The 25,559-nt window shown below is 51.0% G+C and overlaps 1 protein-coding gene across 1 annotated transcript in view; it reads left to right on the forward strand.

Moving 5' to 3' along the window:
* The window catches only part of TG (thyroglobulin), a gene marked incomplete at its 5' end in the record, with an annotated part of 211,984 nt that overhangs the window by 16,536 nt on the left and 169,889 nt on the right, over positions 1-25,559 (forward strand). Inside the window, 10 exons of the mRNA XM_081266640.1 lie at positions 5,762-6,001; positions 9,249-9,386; positions 9,749-9,826; positions 10,331-10,443; positions 12,535-12,637; positions 13,559-13,759; positions 17,052-17,264; positions 17,960-18,114; positions 21,407-21,563; positions 23,060-23,284. Of these exons, the coding sequence (XP_081122766.1) occupies positions 5,762-6,001; positions 9,249-9,386; positions 9,749-9,826; positions 10,331-10,443; positions 12,535-12,637; positions 13,559-13,759; positions 17,052-17,264; positions 17,960-18,114; positions 21,407-21,563; positions 23,060-23,284 (1,623 nt within the window). The remainder of the gene's footprint in view (positions 1-5,761; positions 6,002-9,248; positions 9,387-9,748; positions 9,827-10,330; positions 10,444-12,534; positions 12,638-13,558; positions 13,760-17,051; positions 17,265-17,959; positions 18,115-21,406; positions 21,564-23,059; positions 23,285-25,559) is intronic.

Raw genomic sequence — 25,559 nt, forward strand, 5'->3', positions numbered from 1 at the left:
GTGCTTTATTGAGCTCTGATAAGGTAAGAGCACCATTTGACTAACCAGCAGGTATATTTCGGTCCTGCTGCTTGCCCAGGGCACTACTGGTGCTCAGGACCTCAGGAAAGAGTTCCCTAAAGAGCTTTCATTGACTTGGAGAGATTCAGTCGAGGGACGAATGAAGAGCCACTGATGAAGTCTGTAGGCTCACTTGGTGGCAGGCGGACTTAGTGGAAAGCTGTGGTGTGTGAGGAGTCAATAGAATGCAGCTGACTCTATGTCTTGAATTAGAATACCTTATTCCAAATAGCCGTCCAGCAGTTTGAAAGAACCACCAGATTCAACACTGCTGTTATCACAGCAGCCTCTGTGACCAGCAGTTGTAAGTAACGTCGTAGCTGTCTATGGAAATGCAACTGGTTCCTCGCAGTGCTGAGTGTTCTCAGGACCTTTCGTGATACAGAAGCATCAGACCATTTGACGTTAGCCAGGGTTTAGACTTTAGCACAACTAGATGTTGAGAATACAGGGTGAAAGGACCACGTGGTGAGAACTGGAATGTCCCTGGCATTGTAAGTGGCCTGGAGACAGCGCTGCTATGATTCTCATTAAAACACAGGATCCAGCATGGCACATACCTGTGATCCCAGAGGCTCAGGAGGCTGAGGCAGGAGGATCACAAGTTCCAAGCCAGCCTCGGCAATTTACGCCAGGCCCTAAGTAACTAGGGATGTGACTCAGAGGTTAAGCGCCTCTGGGTTTAATCCTGGGTCCAAAAAAAAAGAAAGAAAGAAAGAAAAGAAAAGAAAAACAACAACTTTGAGATCCAACAATAGGCTGTCAAAGCCAGCACAGTAATGTGGGACATGACTGTTACATAAGTCTTACTTATTTTTGTGAAACCTGTAGAATCACTCTCCATACCAGAGGCCAGGCCTCTGCGATGAAGACATTCCTATAAGTTTGGTCCTCTTGGCGTACAATTGTAGGAATCTGAGTTATTACTTCCAAAAGTACCTAGTAACATTAGGAACTAATCTCATTCTCCCAGTTCTGAATGCTGGGCTGAGCATTGGAACTGGGTTAGAGTACAGTGACCTTTTCACTGAGTAACAGGAGACTGCAGAGTAGATGGCTGTGCATATAAGATACTCCATTAGGGAGCAAATATTAAAACTTCCACATATGCTCGGTATTTTATGCCTTCTTTTTAAATTTCTATTTTCATTTTAAGGTCATGTTAATAGCTGAGAACTGCAGACACTTTGCCTAGTGTATTATTTTATTTAGTGTTATGTGCACATGCCTTATGAATAAAGAAACACCTGTATTTTGAGGTGCATATTCAAACTCTCTTGTTGATGGGGAATGAGATTGAATGGGTTTCGTTCAGAGCCTCAACGTGTGGCCCAGCAGCACCAGCAGAACTCTGGGAACTTGCTAGAGATTTGGGATCTTGGGCTTCACTTGCTGAACCAAAACCTGCATCTGTATAAGATTTCTAGGCAAATCAAATGCTCCCAGAGGCTCAAGAAGGCCAAGCCTAGGGGCAGAACTCAGTTGTCTGGAATCCTGGTTCTGCTGTCTGCCTCCATGTGAGTCGGAGGGGACAAACCCTCTCAATCAGTTTCATCTGGAAAATCTGGGTTACAATAAGTCACTGCCTCATGGTGGTTGAGATGCTTATCAAAGGGAACAGACAGAGTGCCAAGTGTGGTACACAGAAAGTGCTTAATAAATGATGACAGAATTAATATCACTGTTGGTGATGAAGGCCCAAGTAACTTGCCACATGCATGCAGGGTCATGGCTCAGGCCTCCAGGAGTGTGATGCCACATTGCTGTCCTGGAGTGATTGAAAATTTGCTTTTTTTTAAAAAAAAAATTTGATTTGTTCTTTTAGTTATACATGACAGTAGAATGTTTTCTGACATATTGTACATACATGTAGTATGACTTCCCATTCTTATGGTTGTACATGATGTGGAGTTACACTGGCCCAGTATTCACCCTTGCTCCCTTTCCTTCATCCCCCATTGTCTAATCCAGTGAACTTTTCTTCTTCCTTCCTCCACTTATTGTGAGTTAGCACCCACATATCAAAGGGAACATTTGGCCTTTGTTTTTTGGGGGATTGGCTTATTTCACTTAGCATAATAGTCTCCAGTTCCATTCATTAACTGGCAAATGCCATAATTTTGTTCCTCTCTATGGCTGAGTAATATTCCATTTTATATATGTACCATATTTTCTTTATCCATTCATCATTTGAAGGGCACCTAGGATGGTTAAATAGCTTAGCTATTGAATTGAGCTGCTATAAACGTTGATGTGCTTGCATCACTGTAGTGTGCTGATTTTAAGTCCTTTGGGTATGTGCAGAGGAATGGGAAAACTGGGTCAAATGGTGGTTCCATTCCAAGTTTTCTGAGGAATCTCCATACTGCTTTCCAGAGTGCTCACACCAGTGTGCATTCCCACCAGCAATGTATGAGTGTACCTTTTTCCCTACATCCTCACCAATATTTATTGTTACTTGTATTCTTGATAATTGTCATTCTGACTGGAGTGAGATGGAATCTCAGTGTGGTTTTAATTTGCATTTCTCTAATTGCTAGGGACATTGAACATTTTTTCATGTATTTGTTGACTTGATTGTATTTCTTTTTTTGTGAAGTATCAGCTCTTTTGTCCATTATTGTTTGGGTTCTTCTTATTATTTTTTGGGACATTAACTGTTTTGAGTTCTTTATATATCCTGAAGATTAATGCTCTTGCTGAGATGCAGGTGGCAAAGATTTTCTCCCATTCTATAGGCTCTCTCTTCATGTTCTTGATTGTTTCCTTTGCTGTGAAGAACCTTTTTAGTTTGATGTCATCCCATTTTTTGATTCTTGATTTTACTTCTTCTTTAGGAGTCTTGTTGAGGAATTTGGAGACATGATGGAGATTTGGGCCTATTTTTTCTTATAGACATGGGGTCTCTGGTCTAATGCCTATGTCCTTGATCTACTTTGAGTTGAGTTTTGTGCAGGGTGAAGGATAGGGGTTTAATTTTATTTTCTACATATGGATTTCCAGTTTTCTCAGCATCATTTGTTTGAAGAGGCTATCTTTTCTCCAATGTATGTTTATGGTCTCCTTGTCTGAGATAACTATATTTATGTGCGTTGACTGTGTGTGTTCTATACTGTAACATAGGTCTATCTAATATGTTTGTTTTGGTGCCAATACCATGCCATTTGGGGTACTATAGCTTTCTAGAATAATTTAAAGTCTGGTATTGTGATACCACCTGCTTTACTTTTCTCACTGAGGATTGCTTTGGCCATTCTGAGTCTCTTATTTTTCCAAATCAATTTCATGTTTGGTTTTTCTATTTCTATGAAGAATGTCATTGGGATTTTAATAGGAATTGCATTAAGTCTGTATAGTACTTTTTATAGTATGGCCAATTTGACAATATTAATTCTGCCTATCCAAGAACATGGGAGATTTTTCCATCTTTTAAGATTTTCTTTAATTTGTTTCTTTAGGGTTATTTAGTTTTCATTGTAGAGGTCTTTCACCTCTTTTGTTAGATTGACCCAAATGTTTTATTCTTTTTTTTTTTTTGAGACTATTGTGAAAGGGATAATTTTTCTAATTTCTCTTTTAGTCTATTTATCACTGATGTATAGGAATTCAATGGATTTATGGATATTAATTTTATATCCTGCTACTTTATTGAACTAATTTATGAGTTCTAGAAGTTTTCTGGTGGAGTGTTTTTTATTTTCTAAATATAGAACCATGTCATTGGCAAATAGGGATATTTTGCGTTCTTCTTTTGCTATTCATATCCCTTTAGTTTCATTCTTTTGTCTCATTACTCTGGCTAGGGTTTCAAGGAATATGGTAAATAGGAGTGGTCAAAGAGCACATTACTGTCTTGTTCCAGTTTATAGAGGAAATGCTTTCATTTTTTTCTTCATTTAGAATGTTGTTGACCTTAGGTTTAGCACATACAGTTTTTATAATGTTGAGGTATGTTCCTACTATCCCTAGTTTTTCTAGTGTTTTGAACATGAAGGGGTGCTGTATTTTGTCAGGTGCTTTTTCTGCATCTATTGAGATAATCATGTGATTCTTATCTTTAAGTCTATTGATGTGTTGAATTATATTTATTGATTTCTATATGTTGAACCAACCTTGCATTCCCACTTGATCATGGTGCACTATCTTTATAATATGTTTTTGTATGCAATTTGCCAGCATTTTATTAAGGATTTTTGCATCTATGTTCATCAGGGATATTAGTCTGAAGGTTTCTTTCCTTGATGTGTCTTTCTTTGGTTTTGATATCAAAGTGATACTAGCTTCTTACAATGAGCTTGGAAGGGTTGCTTCTTTTTATAGTTCATGGAATAATTTAAGGAGGATTAGTGATGTTCTTCTCTGAAGGTTTTCAAGAACTTGGCTGAGAATCCGTGTGGTCCTGGGCTTTTCTTTGTTGGCAGGCTTTTGATGGTCTTCAATGTAATTGCTCGAAATTGATCTGCTTGAATGTTCTGTGTCTTCCTGATTCAAGTTGGATTCCTATGTGTCCAGAAGTTTGTCAATGTCTTCAAGCTTTTCTATTTTATTAGAGTATAAATTTTCAAAATAGTTTCTGATTATTGTATTTCAATAGAGTTCATCATGATGTTTCTTTTGAAAATTTACTTTCTTTAATATGCATTTATGTACCACCTACTGTGTACGCTGTGCTATATGATAGAGAATCAGGGAAAGAGTGTTATCTGCCCTGAGGAGCTCAGAGACCAGTGGGCAAAACTGAACAACATGTCATCAGGTCCATTATAAATAGTTGTGATAATTGAACCAAAGGGAGTCCACAGAAATATACAGAAGATGCCCAGGGCATGGGGCTACTCTCTGATTGGTGACCAAGGTAAAGATTTTCTTGGCACCGGCTTTTGGGATGAAACATGGGGAATGTTCCTTCTGGACAGAGGAAATTTCAAGTGCCAAGACACAGAAGCTGTAGCACAGCCAGTTTTGTTGGGGTAGACTGGAGGACAGACTGGTGGAAGGAAGAAGATGATCAGAAGAGGTGGAAGACACATTTGGGCTAGATTTTAAAAGCTTGTAGGTGCCCAGTTAAAGAACTTTTGCTTTATCTTGGAAGCAATGGAGAGTGAGTAGATGTTTTTAAATATGATTTCTTTTCTTTTATTTTTTCTTTCTTTTTTTTTTTTTTTTTTTTGCGTCAGGGTACCAAATCCCTGGGATTGATAGATTATTTGATTAGGAATATTCATTTGATCAAGAGAACAATAATGTCTTTAAATTCCAGAAGTCAAAGTGTTCTTCCAATCTCCTGCCCTCACAAGAATCCATGGGTTCCTACCACTGTGGAATTTATATTGTGATTGGCTGAAATAAATCCAATGAGGGTGGTGCTTGGCATGGTGATGATTCCAGGGACTGTGTGTGCCAGGCACTGTGTGTGGCACTTCAGCTACCGTGCCTCATAGAATCTTCTAGAACTCCCGGGCAGTAGGAGTACATGCACAGCATGCAGCATACATCACCTAATAGAGTCCTAAGGTGTAGGTGCACCATGAATGTTGAGTGAGTGAAATCCTGGAGGCGAGGCAGGAAGGACATTCCAGCTGTGGCCAGAACTAGTTCAAGGGGAATGGCTGAGTGCTGTGTGTATGCACGTGGGCCCTTGCCCAGCTCAGCGGAACTGTGCATGGTGAATAATGCCAGGGGGCTGTTTTTGTTCCCCTAGGTCCTGGCTCCTGTGAGGAAGCTAAGCGTGGTGTCCTGCAGTTCATTAAGGAAGCAGAAGAGATTGTCTCAGCTTCCAAGAGCTCCCGCTTCCCTCTGGGAGAGAGTTTCCTGGTGGCCAAAGGAATCCAGCTGACCAACGAGGAGCTGGGCCTTCCTCCGCTCCTCCCTTCCCGGGAGGCTTTCTTGGAGAAGTTTCTGCGTGGGAGCGATGATGCCATCCGTTTGGTGGCTCAGTCTAGTGAGTGCAGAGTGCTGAGTTTTCCCACTCCACCTAGCCGTCCCCAGGGCTGCACTACTCCATTTCCCCAGGCTGGTGGGTTCCTGGGGAAGAAAAGGCAAAGTGGTTTTGTGTCCCCAGTCAGAGCTGGAAAGGTGCACACTCCTCCTAAATGCTGCCAAACCCACTGGGGACAGGCCTCCATGCTCTGTGTGGCAGATGGCCTGTGAAACCTCACAGTCTGTTTGAAATGTGAGTGGCCCAAATGCTTCCACACCCCCATGGCCTGTTCCTACGCTGTCATCCATATCCAAGGATGCAGGACCCCATGTGGGGAAGGGTGAGGGGGCCTCTTTATCAGGACCATGGCAGGGCAGCTCACTGAACCCAAGGCCACACCTCACTGCCTGCATGGGACAGAGCCACAGAGGATCTGCAGGCCTGCAGCCCCAGCAGCAGCCACAGAACCATCCTCACCCTGGACCAGGCCCTTACCATGTCGAGGAGGACCACATCTTTGCAGTAAATCTTCTAATACATTCAGAGGCACAAAGCTATAATCACCATCTGTGGATATTTTACAAATGGGGAAACTGAACCCTGAGTGAAGTCACAGCCTGGTGCCACTCATCTATCACCCAAGAAAGCCCAGATGGGCACCTGTTGGTCAGGGCCTCGGGCCCATGCCCTGAGTACCTCTGCGCCCTGCCCAGCAGGTCTCAGGGATGTGCCAAGACCTACTGCCTCCCAGAGCCCATGTTCTGCCTGCTCCACCCTCAACCACTGGCAGGAGGGCCTGAGCCCTGGGTTCTCACCCTGACCCCACACCAACTTGGCACAGACACAGGATTCTCCTGTCTGAGCCTTACCTGAGACCCCCATCCCTTTCCAGTTTTGCTGGGTGATCCTCTATCTGGAGTTTCCTGGGCTTGGGTCCCATGACAGCTTCTTACCAAGGCAGACTGAGCCAGGCAGTGGGCTGGCACCTTCCTGTCTCCCATTGCTGGAGTCCCCTGGAGGCTTGGGATCTTTGTTCTTCTGACCCCACATGAGAATCTCCTGAGGTTGCTTTTGGTTCCTGGCCCTCTCCCTTACCACACAACTCTCCTGGAAGTCAAGGCACCACGTCCTGCTTACCTTTACCTCCAGGGAAGCTCAGCACCTGGCCTGGAGCAGGAGCTCCCATGGTGGTTCACCCTCTCACTCTCCTCCTCTCACACCATTTCGCTCCATCTACTCCCCTTAGCTTGTGCCCAGACACCTCTGTTCTCTGTTCCTCAGAGACTCAACGACTTCTGCTTTTGAAAAGAAACCAGTTATTGTCAATTTCATGCATGGATAGGGCTTGATGCAATCCAAGAGAGAAGTGGCACTGATGGCCCTTCAGTTGTGGCCACTGGACTTGGGGTGGGAAATGCAGGGAAGGGAAGAGAAAGCTGGAGGTGCGACAGAGACTCATCACTGAATGACATGAGGACATTTTCTTTAGAAGTCAAGCTAAGGAAGTTCCTCTCCAGCTAGCCACATGCTCTGGTTTTGCATGTCTGCCTCTGGAGAAAGAGGAAGAATCCATAGACAAGGAACAGGGCTCTTCTCCCTGAGAGTCTGAGCACTCAGGGCCCAGAACAGGGAGAGAATGAGGGCCACAAAGCACCTTTGCCTATAGAACTTGCCATCAGTGTCTAGGGCCTCGGGGCTGTGGGAGGGCTGCAGGATGTCCTTGGAGGGAAGTACGTATAACAGCCTGGCATGAGCTCAGTACTTAATGCCTATCGGGACTTTTGTTGCAATGATCACACTTACCCTGTTAAATAAATATTGCAGCCATTCCATAGAAAAGTCAAGCTCCGACTTGGTTAATGGTTGGTTAACTCACTCATGATCACGCAGATAAGAGATACCATGCCAGGATTTAGGCACAAGCTTACCGGACTCCAGAGCTCTCCTGCTGTACCAGGCTGCTTCAAAGGTGGCTCTTGGTGTCCCCAGATGGGCTCCTAAGCTCTCTCCCCACTAGAGCCATAAAGCCCGTTTCTAAGGGTGACAAGTTGGGAAGAACTGTCCTGTGTATAGCAGATGACATCACCTGGAATGCCCTAGAAGTGGTTGTTCTCCTCTAGGACCTGGTGAGAAGCCCCTACTCCCTTCCTGGCACCTGCACGGAGGAGAGGAGGTTGCAGATCCAACTGGAGGAAGGGCCTGGAGACAGATCATGGCTACCTAGAAGGAGGTGGGGGGGGACAGGTCAGACTGCAGAGTGGCAGGAGCAGATGTTGGGGCTGGGAGACCCAGGCCAGTGGCTGTGTGTCCTGCCCACTGCCCTCCTCTTGTCCTCCTCTCACCCCATGCATGCATTCACTCCTATCTTTTTTCATCCAGTCATTTCCGGGTGCACAGTGTGGCCAGGTGCGGCTGTATGTGCAATGCACATGCAAAGCTTTGCACCGAGGAGCTTGAATGCCAGCACGGGGTGGCAGGGGCAACCCTAGACGAATGTCTCAGGCCACATCTGAGTGCTGGTAGTGAAGACTGCTGTCTGGAAAAGCCAGGCGGTGAGGCAGATGCCCCCGGGGGCTGGGAGGGGCTCTGGTCCCCTTACCAGGGCACCTGCAGGGGCTTCATGTAACCCCCCTTATTGAGCCTCTGCTCCTGACTTCTTGGAGCTGCTGTGAAGAGCAGACGAGGTTGTGTGGGTGAGCAAGCTTTGAAGGGGTTGAGAACCAACCTGCAGGAGTTTGCCAGGGAGGCCAAGAGGGCTGACTTGGGCTGACCTCTGGTCAAAACCCCACTTTGATCTGCAAGGCCACAGTTCCGTTGCTTAGCCCATCTTTCTTGTTCATTAAATGTGATAATACTACCATTCTAGTAGAAATGAGAAGGTTAAATTGACTAAAATATGTGCTTACACAGCACCTGGCAGGCACCTTGTAAGTTATTGTCAGTCCCACCTACGATGAGGTCGATAGCGCATGTGCTGAAGCCGTCCCTGGGCTAATCCACCTGTATGGACGTCACTGTCACCGTGGAGAGCTGCAGAGACTTTCACTGTGTAGCCCAGGAACTATTGTTATAGGACAATCTGCTGAGAGCCTACCCACCATCTGAGGGGCCTCTACAATATTTTGGGGTTAATGTTTGTCAGATAAATAAGAAGGCCACCCTATTCTGGGTTGCTTATGTCGGAGTGGAGCCGTATTGGGTGGCTCTCTGTGACAGGGTGCTCAGGGCAGGTAGGTGGTCACATTCTGCTCTTCTGCTGTGACTCCAGCCTTGAGCTTCTATCAGCGAAGTGGATCGTCTCTGGAGGACCCCTCTGGAACAGTGGTCCCTCTGCGATCTGGCCCCTACGTGCCGCAGTGTGATACCTTCGGAAACTGGGAGCCCGTGCAGTGCCACGCTGGGACCGGTAAGGGGGCCTGGGGTAGCTGAGGGATGCCCGTTTTTTTCTCTTAGAGGAAAGAACCCCATTTGGGGAAGCAAGTAGGTTGGACTCCTGGGTCCCTTTCTCCTCGGCAACCTGGACAAAGCCCTTAGCTCCTCGGGCCTCTGGTTGTCTCCTCTGTGTGCTGTGTGAGAGGAGCAGAGCCCTGCAGCCATCTGGAAGGTCAAGGGCGTGGATGCCAAGACCTGTGATGGTGAACGGTGCCAGGAGGGAAGGCCGGCACCTGGCCACGACTGCTAGGAATGCAAGAGAGGGAGGTTGCTTATAGATGCCCAGGAGCGTCCCCAGGGTGCTTCCTGAACATCTGGCTTGTGGCTCTTTTCCAGGGCACTGCTGGTGCGTGGACGGGAAGGGGGAGCCCACTCCTGCCTCATTGACTGCGCGCTCCCCAGACCTCCCCCAGTGTGAGTGAAGCCCAGGACTGTCTAGCCCCAGCCCAGCAGGCTAGGCTGATGGAGCCAGCTGTGGTCACTCACACGTGGGGTGGCTCCATGGGCTAGCCCTTCAGACCTACCCCTGAGCACAACCAGACACATTTCCCCAAGACCCCAGGGCCAGGGCTAGTGCTGACCCCACCTTCCTGGTGGTGGCTCCTGGGTGGGTGGGTGGAGGGACGGGCTGGGAGCAGGAGCAGGAAGGGGCTCTATTCCTACACGCTGCGTGTGGGGCAGTTCAGTCACTGCTCTGGCTTCATCTCCCACTCTCAACTGTACCTGCAGTCCCCGCCTGTCCCCTGAGTGCCAGCCCTGTGCCATCAATGGCCCTCGACATCTCAAAGCTGGCACATCTCACGAGCTTCCAGCTCTCTGTGAAGGGTACCTCCTCCCTCGATGCCACCTCTGAAACCTGGAGTTAGCCAGGGCTGCTGCCTTCCCTTGGTGACCCCAGCCAACCCGCTGCTCCCACAGGCCCCTCCACCTGTGAGACGTCTCTAGCCAATGGGCTGCTTTCCGGTTGGAAACAGGCTGTCTCCCAAGAAAACCCATCTCCGGAAGACCTGTTCACCCCCACCTGCCTAGAGGTGAGGCTCTGAGGCTCAGGAGAGTGAGGAAGGAGGCAGAGCTCACCTCCTCTGGTTGAAGATGGCTCTTCTAGTTTTCAGCTAATCTGGCTTCCTTGAAGACTCATAAGGAATCTTGAGCCTGGGTATTTGCTGTGGGCCTAGTAGACCCTGGCCGTGTGTCCTTAGGCAACTTAGTTACCTTCTCTGTGCTCCAGTGGCTTTTTTTTTTTTTTTAAACATAAAATTAGGCCACATTTGTTCTGTCTTGTACTGGGATTGATTTGAGGAAATATTTCTCATGAAAAGTGTTTGATGATGACCATGCACCTGTACAACTGCTACCTTGTGTTTCCTGGAGTCCTCTGGGCCAGATCCCTGGGTTCCGCAGGTGCCCACCCTTGGGTGCTGTTTACTGGCACAGGGCCTGCACTGGGGCTTCATCCCATGTGCTTCCCAGCTTCCTGGGTGACCGTGACGATTGACAGAAGCCCTGACAAAGGCTCCCAGAGAAAGAGCTCATGCCTGGAATCTCACCCTTACCTGCCAGGTGATAGAAACACCTGTGCCCCTGTTCCTTTCCCCTAAGGTAGGAGCTATGGGACACCACTGCTTGCTCTACTCAGCCCCAGGGGCTTCCAGAAAGTGACATGAATTCGGCATAGAACAGGCTGGAAGTGCCGAGCGGATTTCCTTATCGTTATTGGCCACTGTGAGCATGGCTCAATTATGAGTGAGCTTGCCGAGAATTATCAACATGGTGAACACTCTTGTCTTGGCTAACACAGCCCCTGCTCCTTGTCCGGCACTGATGCTCGTGAGGGAGGGAAGGTGGAAGCTCAGCCCGTGAGATGGGCAACCTGATTCCAGCCCACGGCCTGGTCACCCTGGGACCGAGTGGTTCTCATGTCCAGCCCTGGAGCAGGGCTGTGCCGATAAACAGCACCCAAGGCTCTCCCCGCCCAAACGGAATGCCATGTCTGTAGCCTGCCCCTAAGTAGAGTCAAGCTCACAGCCAGAGTGTCCTCAGTTTTAAGCCTGATAACCATAATTTTCTCAAACATTTGCTTGGGTTGGAGTCTTACCTCTGCAGCTTTCAAGCTGTGTGACCAGAGACTTGTCACCTGATCTCTCTGGGCCTCTCTCTGGAGAGTGAGGACAGTAGGGGTCCTCCCTCCCCAGGTGCCGTGTGGGTACAAATGGCACCAGGGGTGGGTGGATGGGAGCACACCACGTGCCTCGTGGTTCCAGTCTTGGCAGATGTCAGATGCCATGTCATTGTCATTGCTTGTTGGCAAACCAGGCACAGCAGATTGTAAGTGAAAAAGTAGCAACAAATACTAGAGGAACCAGCAGCAGCCAGGAAACGCCTCTCCCCAGAGCACTTCGGATGGTGCTGGGGGCCACAGTCGTGGGCAGGGGACTTTCTGTGGTCAGGGAGCCCTGAAGGAAGTTCTGCAGGTGCAGTCCTGGCCTGCCCTGGGTTTCTGCTTGTGGCTTTGGCCCCATGCATGTGGTGCCCTCTCCTCCTGTCTTCTGAGGTGGGGAACTGAGGCTCTGATTGTGTGAAGAGGCCTGCCAGGGTCCCAGCTGGCCTGGGGCTGTGAGGAAAAAGGGCTGATCCCGGGGTGCTGCTCTGGGTCCCTACCCAGATGAGTTCTAGTAGTTTCCTTGGATGGCATCTTTATTTCCAGTCAGATACTCAGGCCTTCCCCAGGGTTCCTGTGTAAAAATCACTTCTTCAGTGGTGGGGTTGGTTCAGGAGAGTGAGGAAGGATTGGGGCCCTGGGCCCGACCTGCCACTCAACCAGCCCAGGCCCTGCTCCATTCCCTCCCCTCTGGGATGAAAGGTCACTAGAATTGGTCCCCCGCCTCAGAGGGGTAATGACATCCTTGCCTTGTGGGGTTGTTGTAACCATCAGCTCCATTTAACCATCAGCTCCACTGTGGACGTGCAGGACAGAAGCAGGTAGTGACCTCCCGAACAGAATGCCCTTCTCTGCTAGGAGAGGCCGTGGTCGGTGTTTGGGGAGGGCCCTCCTACAGACCTCCACCCACCCATAGGTGGACCGCAAAGCACTGCTCAGTGCTGTGACCTTGGCTTTGTCTCAGACAGGAGAGTATGCCAGTCTGCAGGCGACCGAGGGGCGCACCACATGTGTGCACCCGGCATCAGGAGAAGAAGTGTCACCTGGCATGAGCAGCAGTGGCCAGTGTGAGTAGTTGTCCCCCTCTTGTCACCTCTCTACCTCCCCACTGAGCGCTGGGTGTGCAGTCCCCAGACCTGGGTCCTGTCCCAGCCCTGGTGCTTCTGTAGCTGTGGGCACATGGCTGGGACCTTGCCCACCCAGTTTCTCCTCAGGGGAAGGGGGGTCTTACCCACTGTCAGAGAAGCCTGTGCAGCAGAGTGTCTGGGCTTTGTGATGGGGAAGCCCACCCAGAACTGCCCCTGTCACAGGGGCACTGGTGCTCTTGGGGTGACCACTGCAGGGCCTGACGCACAGTGGGCTGCACCTGGCCCCAGGCTTTCAGCCTAGCCAGGCAGCCTGGCTTCCACAGGGGAGACCAGGGGTGTGCCTGAAGGGAAAGGTGCCTATGCCTCCCATCTGCCAGAGACCAAGGATGCTTCGTGGCCCTTGGGGCCAGATGGGCCTTTGGCATGGCCCAGGGCCATACCCTGGCTCCCTCCTGCCTTCTTTGGTTCTCATGCTCCTTCTCACCTTTGCTGTGGGCTCTGATTGTGATCAGTTCTGTCAGACCTGGGAGAGGGCGGATGCTGTCTCCCCAGGAGCTTCTTTAAGCCCGGCTCCGCTGCCCACAGCGTGTTCCCTGGCACACACCCCCGGCTGACCCTCACGCACCTGCCAGCCTTCCCTCTGGAGCCCTTTGCTGGCCTCTCAGTGCTTCCCGCACTCCACACCTGTCACCCTTGTCTCACTGAACTGTCCTTGCCCCTCACCTACCTCTCCTTTAAGGTCCTAAGCACCTTGAGGACAGATGAGGGGAGAGTGTAAACCCTGGAGTCCTGCAGGCGGGTTGGCGGGGTGGCAGTGGGTGGCAGGGAGCTTTTGTTGCTGTGCCCAAACAGGGAGCAGGAGCCGTGAGCCTGCCCCACCTGACTTGTGTCTTTGTCCAGGCCCAGGCCTCTGTGAAGTCCTCAGGAGTGGAGCCCTCTCCAGGGCCATCGGCCCAGGCTACGTCCCAGCCTGCAGGACACAGGATGGGGGCTTTTCCCCAGTGCAGTGTGACCCGACTCAGGGCAGCTGCTGGTGTGTGCTGGAGAGCGGAGAGGAGGTGCCCGGGACCCGCGTGGTGGGCAGCCAGCCCGCCTGTGAAAGTAAGTTCCGCCCGTTGGACCATCCCTGCACATGTCGCCCTCACTCACAGGTAGGGCTCCAGGAAGTGAGGCCATGGGGATGGGAGTGGGAAGGGAGCGCAAGAGGGCCCTGCAGACTGAGTGCCACCCCGGGGAAATTATGCCCACTTCCTGAAAATGCTCCATGGGACTGCAGTTGGGAAGTGCCTGGCCAGGGACTCTCCAGAGCTGGTGCCCAGGAAGCTCTGTCGCTGACCCAAGGAGGACTCTTTGTCCCTGTCAGAGGAGGGAACCTGATTGCAGGACTCAGGATGGACGCACCCCACGGGGGCACTTGAGGTGTCTGTGGAGTTGCTGACTTGTTAATTTTTATCTCTAGTTTAAAAAATTATCTGAAGATCAAATACTGAAAGAAACATCACCTGACTATGTTAGAAGACTGAGATACATTATTAGATATTAAAGTCTACTCACGGGACATCTCAATCATTTAGACACTTTCAGGAGCATGTGAGTGAGACTATCTGTGAATTTCATTCCAGGAAATGGAGACATTAGAAATATCTGTCACATATTGGGGAGATGAGGCCCGCAGGGTCGAGGAATACTGCTGTACAAGATCCTGCTTTTGCTGCACTTCACTTCTTTTGCTGTGCTTATTTTTTGCTTGTTGACTTTACATTTTCCAATCTCTAAGCACCATTTTGGAGCAGAGCTGTAAGAAGGTGGAGCAGGCCCTGGCTGCCTCTGTAAAGGAGGCGGCAGGAGGTGGGGAGAGCCTCCTTTCCGTCATCCTCTCTCCTTCCCATCCTGGAGCTGTGCCCCAGGCTCTCCTAGGTGCTTCCTCCCTGTTTTCTCCTTGTGTACACAGTGGCCCTGGACAGCTGCCACCAACGGGGTACCTAGCAGGTGCTCAGTGAGATGTTCTTCTGAGATAGCACAGCCAAAATGCACTCTGCGGGGCCATCTAGGAGTGGTAGCAGGCAGAGACTTATTTATGCTTGCTAAAGGTGCTTTTCACACCCCTCATTTTATTTTTGCCTTTGAATGATGCAGACAAATAGAGCACTCTTCTCTCCCCATTTTACAGATGGCAAAATTGAGGCTAGAGAGGTTTATGGACATGGCCAAGTCAAACACTGAAAGAAAGCAACCAGAATTTATCTAGGGGTCCTGCTGGCTGACTCTGTTATACAGCTGTAGGAGAGGACAGGAGGCAGGCTCAGGAAGGTCACTTATTGATGGTGTGGAAGATGAAAGAGAAATGAGGGAAGAGGCACTTTATCTTCTTTTCCTGTCTCTGAGTAGGTCTCCTTCATCTGCTGAGTAGTCCAGGGCTGTGGTGTGAATGGTTACTAGGGCTTAACTGTGGCACCGACAATGGAGTGTGTCCTTATCTGCTTCTCTCCTCCTGATGGCCTTGGGTCTGAGTCTGAAGTCTAGATGGGGTGGGAAATAACTTGGTGGGAGGTGGCAGGAACAGCAGCTCTGTCTGGTCTCTTCAGATTGCCTCAGTTGAGGGAGTCGGCTGGGAAAGCTGCGTGATTTAACGTGATGGGACTTAGAGATATCGCCCATATTCCTTCCAAGTTCCGAGTGCCCTGGACTCCTGATCATGTCATCCAGGGCCAAGAAACCATTCATTCAGGCCCAGGGAAGAGGAACAGTCCTGGGTTCCTGGTGTCATTAGGCTCGAGGTTCCCTGTGTTCACAGTGAGGAGGGCTCAGATGTGAGTCCCCGAAGCTGCCTCCTGACTTTCTGCAGAGCGTGGTGGAGGAAGCTCAGAGTTGGGGGCAGATTGCAGTACTTATGTGTCTGCTCCCCACTCACGGGCTAGAGACCTGGAGCTAGCCCCTTAAGCTCCCTGGACCTTGGTTTCCAATAGTAGTTATTTCTGAGTCGCTGTGAGGACTAATTGAGGTCATCGCTACACTGCTTAGCACTGGGATTGCTAGTACACTTAATGAATATGCTTGCACAGAGCTGAGGACATGGGTCCACACAGCAGCTCTCTGATGGAGGCAAGGTACTCACCCTCTGTGCCTCAGTCTCCATGCCCTGAAATACAGACAATGGGGCCTAACCCATGGGGCTGTGGGGAGAATTACATGAGCTAATGTTTGCAAAGTTTTTCATAGTACACCTAGCACATAATGAGAGCCCCATAAGTTGTTTTTAAATAACTGCCTCCTCTAGGAGGTAGGCATTACTGTTCTTCTCACTATTTTGAGGAAACAGAGTCATAGAGAAGCAACTGACTTGCTCCAGGGAATTTAGCTAATAAGTGATAGAGCCAGACTCACTTCCTGGCAAGGTGGCCCCACAGCCATCAGGCCAACTCCCTGCTGCCCGCACAGCATGTGGTAAGAGGCAGCTCAACCAGATCACAGCAGGTCACAGCTCAGGATCTTGGCCAGAGGCCAATGTTCTTGTTGGAATAAAAATCAGGCCATGCCCAGAGATGGAGCTGTGTCTCTCAGGTCTTGGAGCCCTCTGGGGCCCCTGCTGTCTGTCACACTTACACTGCAGATTTTAAAGACTGACATATTCTGGCAGCAACAGTGTGCCTGAGGTCTGGTGATTAACTAAATCTCTAATCACATGTGAAATCGCCACATTGAGTGTGTTTGCTCCCTGATGGGCTCATTCCCCCTTTATTTAACACATCCCCACTGAACTGTTGGGCCGGCATCTAGCTGAGACCCGGGTAAACAGAGGGAAGCCCTCCTTCTACCCAAGGACCCAATCCCCTGAGAAGCCCAGGGTACAGGTACCAAAGATCTGGAATAGCGGACAGGATGCAGGTCCACACCAGGGCCTGGGGCTCCAGGGGAAGGAGCTGCGCTGACCCTGGACCATGGAAAGGAGTCCCAGGCAGGAGTGGGGCTGGGGTCTGCTCTAACTGGGGAACCTGGCAGTGGGGCTGGAGGGATGTTAGGAAGGCCTGAGCCACAGGCTTCGCTGTGGACATGGGAAGAGGACATGGGACCCAGCAGGAGGGCCGCTGTGCTTCTGTCTTGGGGCAGTTGGGGACTGAGGGTGCCACTCCTTGGGCTCAAGGTGCCGAAGCAGGGGTTGCATGTGCTGTAGGCTGGGGAAGATGGGTGAGTGGTCATTGGGCTTTGAGAGGGAAGAAGGGCAAGAGTGCCTGCGCCGAGAGGGTGCGCCCAGCCACCTGATAAAGCTGGTCCAGGAATGTGCAGGCCAGGCCAGCAGTGGGCAGGGGCAGGAGGAAGGGCGGGTGGCTGAGCAGGGCAAGCTGGACTAGAGCCGCAGGTACCCCAGTGTTGCTCTCCTCTCTCCACCCTGCAGGCCCACAGTGCCCCCTGCCCTTCTCTGGGTTGGAGGTGGCTGGTGGAGTGATCCTCTGTGAGGGAGCCTCGGGCCCAGGGGGAGCTGCCGAGCAGCAGTGCCAGGTGCTCTGCCGCCAGGGCTTCCGGAGCGCCTTTGCCCTGGGGCCACTGGTGTGCAGCCTGGACAGCCGACACTGGGTGACACAGCCTCCACCGCCCCGCGCCTGCCAGCGTGAGTGACCCTGATGTCTGTCCTGCACCTTACTCGCTCCCAGGGCCAGTGCTGAGTGGGGGCTGGAAGGTGAATGTGGGGCTGATTCTTGTCCCACCCCCAAATGTGGCCTTCCCCCGGTAGGCCAGGTGGCAACAGGAGCAGGGGCGAGGTCCCGGGAGCATTTTCTTCTGGAAGGGGAGATGCTTGGGCTTCACCTGAGGCTTCTCTGGAGCCATGTGTGGCTTCTCTGCTCCTTGAGAGAATTGCCGCCATTCCAGCTCTCCTGGGCATCCTGGATTAAGGACCAGTGTTTAGCAGGCGGGGCCCCACGGGGGTGGTAGGGTTGGTTGCTCACAGGTGCTCCTCCTGCCCCTAGAGGGCCTCTGCCCCGCCGCCCTGTCCTCCAGGCCCACCCAGACCTCCAGGGCTAATGCCTGGTAGGGCCAGGGGCCTGCACCCTGCCCAGGTGGGAACATTTTCCAAAGAGAATCTTGCCAGGATCCTCTAAAGCACCCTGATTTGGAGACGGAGGCAGGGCTTGCTGTGAGGGTGGTCAGTATTTTGGAGGCCAGCCCTCATGTTAGGGAGTGTTTGGGTTCTGAGGCTGCAGAACAGAACCGAGACCCTTGTGTATTTTAAGCTTGATGAGGAGAGCTATCTCTGTAGAGAGAAGGGGTCTCGGGGCCTCTCCTGCTGACCCCTGTGTCGTGCAGGGCCTCAGCTGTGGCAGACCATCCAGAGCCAAGCACACTTTCAGCTCCAGCTCCCGCCAGGGAAGCTGTGCAGCGCTGACTACGCAGGCTTGCTGCCGGCTTTCCAGGTCTTCCTGCTGGACGAGCTGAAGGCCCGTGGTTTCTGCCAGCTCCAGGTAAGGCCCTGGTTTCTGCCAGCTCCAGGTGAGCGCCTGGCCTTCCCTACAGTGACAGCTTGGGCTGGGCACAGGGTTCCTGTCAGGGAACCTCCTCCAGGCTCCAATGAACCTCTGGTTCAGATTCAACCCTCCTTCAGTTTACTCCTTGGGCATATTGGGACTGAGACCTGGAGAGAAATTTGGGCAAGGTTAAAAACGTTGTGGCAGAGGTGGAAGCCACCTTGACTTGGCTGTTCTTTCTGTGTTAAGACGTCTGGTGTGTGCACTCACCCTGTGCAAGGCACCCTGCACCCTGTGCTGTAGGTTAGCCAAGTGATCCTCACAGGGACCCTCTGATCATTGCCACTTTGTAGATGAGGAGAGCAAAGACTGGAGAGCTACAATAATTGGCTCAGAGTCACATAGCTGGAGATGGTGGCTGCAGGTTGGCTGACATGAGCAGAGTTGTGGTGACCATGCAGTTCTGCCATCCCCATGGGGAAAGAGCCTGGGAACCCAGGGGCAAGAAAGCTGAAATGTCACAATGCACTTGGCACCAGGAGCCAGATGTGTGCCTTGACAAGCCACAAGGACTACTGTAGGCTCCCTTGAAGGAGAGTGTTGGGTGCTGCCTGCAAGGCAGCCCTCGGTCACAGTGACGGGTTTCCCAGCTGTGCTGTACACAAGGGCTTTGCTGGTCTGAAGTCTCAAATGTTCATGGAGCGAGTCTTTAAAATTCAGCCAGTCAAAAGTCTTCCTGTTCAGAGTTTGCCAAATCATTAAAGCAGCTCAGGTTTGGCATTTCAGGTTAGGAATTTTGTCAAAAACATATTTTCACAAAAGACAGTATTTATTTTAAAACAAATACAACTGTGAATAGATTTTGTCCTTTTCTCCAAAGAAATACACTTAACAATATTAATTTTGAGAACACTGACGTGTTCCTGGCTCCATTCTGGGAGCTCCACATTCCTGACTGCTGACCCTGCTGGCATCCTGCTCCGTGGGTGACATTAGCCTTCTAAGTGACCAAGGCCTATAAAGGTGGATGGATTGCCCAAGGTTTCCCACAGCCTAGTGGGTACAGTTCTGCCTTCACTCTTTCACTATTCTTATCTAGCTAGCTAGCTTTCCCTCTTTCTTTCTTCTTTCCTTCTTCCTTTCTTTCTCTTCCTTCCTTTCCTTTCTTTCTTCCCTCCCTCCCTCCCTCCCTCCCCCTCTCTCTCTCCCTTTCTCTTTCTTCTGTGTAACAAATGTGAGATCTCCTGTTAAAGGCCAGGCATGGTTTTGGTATGAGGACTGTCAAAGACAATCTAATCTAGACATGAATTAAAGTGCTAGGGCAGAGTGTAACGCAGCTCTGCAGTAGGAAGGGGTGTAATGAGCTGTACTGGACTTCAGCTTGGCCAGGGTGACTAGCATTTGAAAGGGAAAATGCAGGAGCAGGGAGGGGCAAATGGGGCTCGGCAGAAGGGAAGTGAACAATCATGAGGAGTGGGAAGGGGGTGTCCACGTGGACCCACTCTGGGACTGCCAGCTGGCTCTCACTGCAATGGGCTCCTGCCCTCCCCTGGAAGCTGGACATAGGGCCCTGTCTTCAGATATCAACTGGAACAAACAGAATGTTCTCTTGGCAGCCCTGAGTTTTCTGGGCAGGCACTTTAAGGGAGGGATGGGGGTCATCCTGCAGGTGTGACCTTGAGCCATTGGAACTTCCGCTATGTTTGTTCACATCTTCACAGGTCAAGGTCAAGGACCAGGAGGAGGGCTCAAGGGAGCCTGGCTGGAGTTGGGGCCAAGGGAGCATCTTCTTCAGGGTTCAGTGGGTCAGATCACTTCTCCACCCTGGGGAACTGAGTCCAGGGTCCTTGACAGGGAACACTGGGATGGGAAGAGACAGGAAGAGAATAACACAGGGTGGGTAGGGGAGGGAGGAGGAAAGATGGGAATAGTTCAGAGAGATGGCCAGGGAGGCCCTTCCAGGATGCTGTTATTGGAGAGGACTGAGGCCTAGGGATGGGGGGAAGAGGAACCCTCAGAATAAATAGGAAGGCCGAGCTCCTGTGATAGAAGCACACTTAGCATGAACTGTAGAATGGAGGAGCCGGGCGGGTGGGTGCCACGAGGGAGGACCTAGAGCCTGCATGTCGTTCAGGCCCTTGTTGGCTGTGGGTAGGGCAGTGGGCTTATTCTGCACTGGGCGAGATGTCACTCACCAGCTCACTCTGATTTCTGAGTGGGTGACAGCTTCACTTTCCTCCGAGAAGCTTTCCCCAGACACCCACCTTCTCACTCACCTTCTAGATGCCAAGCTTGCAAAAGTGAACTTCCCCTCAGGATTAGTATAGATGCTATTATTTGTGGCGGTGGTCTGTTTATAGTCCCCCCAATCCACATGTCGAAGTCTCACCCCCCACAACACCTGAGGTGGTATGTGAGGAGGCAGGGCAATTGGAGGTGACCAGGTCATGAGGCGGCAGGACTCTGAGTGGGGTCAGAGCCTGTGTGAAAGCGACCCAGAGAGATCCCTGGCCTTTCACCAACTCAGGGCCCAGGGAAAGGGGTCACCAATGAAGAGGGTCCTCACTGGATCTGCTGGCACATTGATCTTGGCCTTGCCAGCCCCCATGCCAGAACCTAAGAAATAAATTCCAGTTGTCTTTACCACTTTCAGGTGTCTACGGCCTTTTCTTATAGCAGCCAGGACAGACTAAGACCCACTTTCAAAGAGGACGATGTGAAGAGGGAAAGATGCAGCTTGTGTTTGACCCTGGACTGATGCCAGGCCCTGTCCTTGGGCCAGCAGGCCTCACACTTCTGCCTGCTCCCTGGGACTGGAGGAGACTGTGGTCCCTCCATTCTCAGTCATTCCACAGGCCTGGTGTGCTCAAAATCAGGCTGGAAGGGGACAAGGGGCTCTATAGTCAAAAGAAGGAGCCAGTGGGTGCCATGGGGTTCAGGTTGAAGGGTATGTGCCCTGCTGGGTGAGTGCATAGTGAAGACATTTTCAGAGTTGGCAGAGGCTGGGACACCAATTAAACACTGTGACATGAGTTAGGAGAGGCTGGGCTTCTGGCCCAGAGCCTGGCTCTTCTGCCTCTCACATCTATGTAGGCTGTGTGACCAGGGAAGCTCATTCAATCACCAAACCTCATTTCCTAGGGGAGGGAGAAGAGCTTACTAATGCCTTATTCCTGAAGCAAGGTGGTGGAGGAGTGTAGGAAGTGACGCAAGCCCATTTGGGCCCCTAGTGTCAGCTCTTGGCCGACTTCCTTCCTACTCTGAATGGAACCCATTGCTCTCCCTGCAGGTGAAGACATACAGGACGCTGCTCTCCAGTCCTGCCTGCACAGACTCCTCAGTGCAGGTGGGGTGTCTGGCTGCAGATCGTCTAGGAGTGAATGTCACTTGGAAGTCTCAGCTTGAGGACATCCCAGTGGCCTCTCTTCCTGATTTACATGACGTTGGTATGTTTTTCTGCACTGCTGCCTCAGAGCCACGAGGCCTCTCTGAGGGACAGTTTCCTCATCTCTAAAGGGAGCTGGTGAAGCCCATGCACCTTCCTGTGATGGTGAGGAGCGTTATTGATGTACATGGCCAGGCAGGAGCTGAGTGTTCACAAGCATGTCAGACTCACGAGTTCTGGTCAAGAGCTTACTAGGGTTGAATGGAACCAACTACCCCAAGCCTAACTGGCTTCTGGCATCAAATTATAACAAATAATAACATCTACATTAAGCCTGAGGGGACATTCTCCTCATTGTCTGTGCAGAGAGGGGGACAGATAGTGAGAAGGAGCATGGGGTAGGGGAGGAAGTCTTCATTGACTGTCATTTCTGTCCCACCTACTTCCAATGATAAACCATCTCAGACCACTGTCACTATTTAAAACAGGCTGTTAAGATGGGACCAACTGAGAGAGTGGCAAGGCTTAGGACGGACAGAACGGGTTGTAGGGCAGCTACTGGGAGCATGCGCTGTGTTTAGCTCTGAGCTTTCTGTTGGGAAGGAAACAATCCACACCTTTCGAACCAGGCTGCAGGTGGGCTCTCTTCTACCATCTAGTGGCCAACACCTAGGGTCACGACTAGCTAGAACTTGCCCTCTGTCCTGTGAGGAAGGAGCTTCTGGAAAACTTTGCCTGGGCATGATGCAGGAGCACAGCTCTGTCACTCTCCTGCCCTCCTTTGTCCTCATGGAAATAATCCCCCTGTGAAAAGTATCTCCCTCACCCCAAGAGCATTATGAATTAGGGTCCCATCCTCCTTCTTCTAAAGAGTCCTGGATAACTGGTGTATGGGCAAACTGCAAAAGCATGAAACATTTATCCCTGGCTTCAGTGTGAGGACAGTGGACTGTGGTTTCAGACCACAGGCTGGCTTTCCAGTTGCCCGCTGCAGCATGAACATCTCTGGGTGCAACCCAGCTCCACATGTGACACTCACCTGCTTTCTTCCTAGGGAAGAGGCGCTGGAGGCTGAAGGCCTCCCCGGCCTCCAGCTGAACTCTGAAGCAGAGGGCACATGGCCTCCGCAGGCCCTGCCTTCCTTGGCGTGACCCCTTCACAGGGTCCCCTCACTACTGTAGGAGAGGTGTCCCCTTGCCTGCTTTGCAGATGTGAAAACTCAGGCTTGGGTGGGTGCCTTTCTAGAGGTGTTGGTGGCTGAGTATCTGGAGCAGTGACTGAGACAGGATATCCTGTACCAGCATGGGTCATGTTGGTGCCACAGAAGTGACAGGAGCTCAAGACCTGGGTTGTGACTTGGGGTCCTACTTGTGCTTCTGACTCCTATATAACCTTGGGTCAGTCAGTTTCCTTCTTGGGGCCTCAGTTTGTCCCTCTGTAAAATAAGGCAGCAGATGTGCCTATGTCTGCTTTCATGCTGTAGGTGGCTCTGCCTCCCCATACTCCCTGGCCTTGCAGAGAGCAGCAAGGTGACCTCCGCTCATCTATGTCTTACAGAAGAGTCCTTAGTGGGCAAGGATTTCCTTGGGCGCTTCGCAGATCTGATCCAAAGTGGCCTGTTTCAACTTCATCTGGACTCCAAGGTGTTCCCGGCAGACCCCTCCATCCGCTTCCTCCAGGGGGACCGCTTGGGCACCTCTCCCAGGACACGGTTTGGGTGCTTGGAAGGATTCTACCGAGTGTCGGCCTCCAGCATTGCCAGCGAGGACCTGCTGGGGTGTGGTAGGTCCACATGTCTCCCTGGAATGCTAGTGGGAAGCCTCGGAAGGTTCAGGAAAGGCCACTGGGGAGCTGAGGAGCTGGGGAGTGGTGAACCACTTGTGTATCCACTTGGTGAACATTGCCAGCCATCTGCTCTGCGGGGCCACCACCATCAGAGGGCAGGCAAAGGAAGAAGCCCCCTAGGAACCTCCTCTTCTGCTAGTTCTCAAGCAGCCTGGGCTCTGGGCTCGGGCTGCTCTGCCTGGGTGAAGAAGGCCGCTGTCCACCCTGTGTCCTGGTTATAGCTACATCACTCACCACCATGCTCAAATGGCCACATGTCAGCCTGTACGTGCATGATGCGGGGAGGTGATTTCTGGTGGGGATTTACTTGGGCTGTCTGTGCTCTTGCCCGTGAGAATCTTTGAAGGCCTTTTCATGGGAATGCAGCTGCAGGTTCCTTGACTGCAGGCTGTATTAGTTTCCCGTTACTCTCCCAACACATTCCCACAGTTGGGGGTCTAATACAGGTAGCTCCTTACCTCAAGTTTTGTGGGTTGGATCCCCTGTGGGCTTTGCTGGCTGGAACGAGGCGTGGGCAGGTCTCCTTCTTCCTGCAGGCCCTGGGGAGTGTGATGGCCTGTGCCTTTTCCAGGTTCTCGAGGTTGGCCATGTTTCTTGGCTGGTGGTTTCCTCTCTTCATTGTCAAAGGCATCAGTGTTGCTGCTCTCTGCCCCTTTTGTCCCCAATCACCTCTCCTTACAACTAACAGGTCCTGGGAATGGGGATGTGGACATCTTTGGGGGCCACTGTTCTCTCTACTGCCAAAGCTTTGAAGGTTTCATGGTGAGGAGGCCTCGTCCCTGTGGAGTGAGATGGAGAAGCATTTTTATTGAGTTGAAGAAAGAGTGATGTCCTCAGGTTTTTTTTCTCCATTATTTATTTTGGTGGCAACACAAAAGCTACAAGGCTTTGAAATATAGGCCAAATTTAAACCCACGCTGGATTTGAGATGCCCCTAAATCTCAGCACAGAGAACAGAAACTTCCCATGAACATTTATGAAGGATTTTGCAATGTGTAACATGACTGTGCAAATATTTAACTCTAACAACAGCCCTTGGTGGCTGGTCGTCTTCCCTCAAACAAAGAGTCTGAACCTTCATCAATTAGATAAGGCACCTTTAGTGGGCCCTGGGCCAGGGCTGCTCTGCCTGTGCAGAGCAGAGCAGGTCCTGGGAGGGACCTGAGGTGGCCTGATGACTATCAGTGGACAAGTAACCCCAGGTCCTCTGGGACCAGAGCCCTCCTCCCATGTGAAGTGAGGTGGACCATCTTTCCACCTGACTACAAATGCCAAACAACAGGACAAGGAGTAGGAGCAGGAGTGGATGGGGCCTCTGCCCAGGGTGGGAGGAACAGGAAACTGGGAGGGAGAGTCTTCCAGAAACACTGCAGCCATGTTTGCAGCCTTTAACATGAAGACTCCTGGGATATACTGTCAGACTCGAGTGTGTGTGTGTGTGTGTGTGTGTGTGTGTGTGTGTGTGCAAAATACACTTAAAATAACCAGGCTGACCAGAAATCTCATCTCAAGATCTCTTCTAGGGATCTAATAGTGATTGATTCCTGTCAACTGGGAGATGGGAGAGGGATCAACTAGGACAGTTTTGCCTGGGGGGAGAGGCTGGTGTGCCCACTGCAGGGGCTGGGAAGCAGCAGCTGGCGTCAGCTGGCAAGGGCTGCAGAGAGCCCTCAGGGGCTGCAGGCTGGTGCCTGGCAAGGGACCCACTGAAGGGTTTTGCCTGGGAGATATTTTCTCTAGAGCAGAAGTCACAACCTTTTTCTGTAAAGGGCCAGATGGCAGATATTTTTTGCTGTGTGGCCCATACCCTTTCTAAATGACTCCACTCAGTCACCACAGGGAGAAAAATGTGAGTGGGTTCCAATGAACCTGGACTTACCAAAGCAGAAGGTGATGTGACTTTAGCTCGCAGGCTGTTGTCAGACAATATCTGCTCAGGATAAACCTACATTCTGCTTTTTAACTTCTGCGGCCTTGACTCGTAGACCTGTCAATCACACCATTAGCCACCTCCCCCCAAAACCTACAAAGGTCTAGAATGGAATTCACAAAAGCCTGTGTTTTCTGTGGTGTCAGTTATAATATCTAATAACCTTTAGTGGGCTTCTAATTCATAAGGCCTTGCTAGCATTCCTCTGTCCAGAAAGTAGGGTGTTTCCAGAGAGTGGGGTGCTGTTAATCCCATAGTATGAATGAGGATACCAGTGGTGAG

The sequence above is a fragment of the Spermophilus citellus genome (genome assembly GCF_964194105.1).
Source record: "Spermophilus citellus genome assembly, chromosome: 14".
Classification (NCBI taxonomy): Eukaryota; Metazoa; Chordata; class Mammalia; order Rodentia; family Sciuridae; genus Spermophilus; species Spermophilus citellus.